Below are 2,500 nucleotides of genomic sequence, written 5' to 3' on the forward strand. Positions count from 1 at the left end.
TCCCTCCCTCCATCCCTCCCTCATCCCTCCCTCATCCCTCCCTCATTCCTCCCTCATCCCTCCCTCCATCCCTCTTTCATCCCTCCCTCCCTCCATCCCTCCCTCATCCCTCCCTCTTTCATCTTTTGATCATCCATTTCTTCATCCATCATTGACTCACTCTTCTCTCATCCTCTCTCTCCCTCTCTCTCTCCCGCTCTCTCTCCCTCTCTCTCTCTTCCCCCCCAGGGAAGTCAGATCCTCAGTGGTCTGTGTCCTGATGACTACAGGACAGTGTTACCCATGATAGAGAAAGCGATCCTGGCTACGGACCTGGCTGTCTACATGGAGTATGTATACTGTACTATATAACTACTTATATAGAGTATGTATTCTGTACTATTTAACTACTTATATAGAGTATGTATACTTTACTATATATCTACTTATATAGAGTATGTATACTTTACTATATATCTACTTATATAGAGTATGTATACTGTACTATATATGTACTTATATAGAGTATGTATACTGTACTATATATGTACTTATATAGAGTATGTATACTGTACTATATAACTACTTATATAGAGTATGTATACTGTACTATATATCTACTTATATAGAGTATGTATACTGTACTATATATGTACTTATATAGAGTATGTATACTGTACTATATATCTACTTATATAGAGTATGTATACTGTACTATATATGTACTTATATAGAGTATGTATACTTTACTAAATATGTGTTTATATAGAGTATGTATACTTTACTATATATCTACTTATATAGAGTATGTATACTGTACTATATAACTACTTATATAGAGTATGTATACTGTACTATATATCTACTTATATAGATTATGTATACTTTACTATATATTGCGTGGCAGGTAGCCTAGCGACAGGTAGCCTAGCGACAGGTAGCCTAGCGACAGGTAGCCTAGCGACAGGTAGCCTAGCGACAGGTAGCCTAGCGACAGGTAGCCTAGCGACAGGTAGCCTAGCGACAGGTAGCCTAGCGACAGGTAGCCTAGCGACAGGTAGCCTAGCGACAGGTAGCCTAGCGACAGGTAGCCTAGCGACAGGTAGCCTAGCGACAGGTAGCCTAGCGACAGGTAGCCTAGTGGTTAGAGTGTTGGGCCAGTAACCGAAATGTTGCTAGATTGAATCCCCGAGCTGACAAGGTACACATCTGTCGTTCTGCCCCTGAACAAGGCAGTTAACCCACCGTTCCCCGGTAGGCCGTCATTGAAAATAAGAATTTGTTCTTAACTGACTTGCCTCGTTAAATAAAGGTTAAATAAATTAATATATTCTACTGTTCAAAAGTTTGGGGTCAATTAGAAATGTCCTTGTTTTCAAAATGAACAGGAAATATAGTCAAGATGTTGACAGGTAATGATTTTTCATTGAAATAATAATTGTGTCCTTCAAACTTAGCTTTCGTCAAAGAATCCTCCATTTGCAGCAACTACAGCCTTGCAGACCTTTGGCATTCTAGTTGTCCATTTGTTGAGGTGATCTGAAGAGATTTCACCCCATGCTTCCTGAAGCACCTCCCACAAGTTGGATTGGCTTGATGGTCAAGCTCCTCCCACAACGGCCCAATAGGGTTGAGATCTGGTGACTGTGCTGGCCACTCCACTATAGACAGAATACCAGCTGACTGCTGGCTCCCTACATAGTTACCATACGGTCAAGCTCCTCCCACAACGGCTCAATAGGGTTGAGATCTGGTGACTGTGCTGGCCACTCCACTATAGACAGAATACCAGCTGACTGCTGGCCACTCCACTATAGACAGAATACCAGCTGACTGCTGGCCACTCCATTATAGACAGAATACCAGCTGACTGCTGGCCACTCCACTATAGACAGAATACCAGCTGACTGCTGGCCACTCCACTATAGACAGAATACCAGCTGACTGCTGGCCACTCCATTATAGACAGAATACCAGCTGACTGCTGGCCACTCCACTATAGACAGAATACCAGCTGACTGCTGGCCACTCCACTATAGACAGAATACCAGCTGACTGCTGGCCACTCCACTATAGACAGAATACCAGCTGACTGCTGGCCACTCCACTATAGACAGAATACCAGCTGACTGCTGGCCACTCCACTATAGACAGAATACCAGCTGACTGCTGGCCACTCCACTATAGACAGAATACCAGCTGACTGCTGGCCACTCCACTATAGACAGAATACCAGCTGACTGCTGGCCACTCCGCTATAGACAGAATACCAGCTGACTGCTGGCCACTCCACTATAGACAGAATACCAGCTGACTGCTGGCCACTCCACTATAGACAGAATACCAGCTGACTGCTGGCCACTCCACTATAGACAGAATACCAGCTGACTGCTGGCCACTCCACTATAGACAGAATACCAGCTGACTGCTGGCCACTCCACTATAGACAGAATACCAGCTGACTGCTGGCCACTCCACTATAGACAGAATACCAGCTGACTGCTGGCCACTCCACTATAGA

General features: G+C 44.2%; 1 protein-coding gene across 1 annotated transcript in view; it reads left to right on the forward strand.

Annotated features, from left to right (window-relative positions):
* Nucleotides 1–2,500, forward strand: part of LOC116364152 (cGMP-specific 3',5'-cyclic phosphodiesterase-like) — a 51,026-nt gene that overhangs the window by 37,312 nt on the left and 11,214 nt on the right. The window contains exon 19 of the mRNA XM_031817386.1: nt 229–329. Within this exon, the coding sequence (XP_031673246.1) occupies nt 229–329 (101 nt within the window). The remainder of the gene's footprint in view (nt 1–228; nt 330–2,500) is intronic.

The sequence above is a fragment of the Oncorhynchus kisutch genome, unplaced genomic scaffold (assembly GCF_002021735.2).
Source record: "Oncorhynchus kisutch isolate 150728-3 unplaced genomic scaffold, Okis_V2 scaffold1010, whole genome shotgun sequence".
Taxonomy (NCBI): Eukaryota; Metazoa; Chordata; class Actinopteri; order Salmoniformes; family Salmonidae; genus Oncorhynchus; species Oncorhynchus kisutch.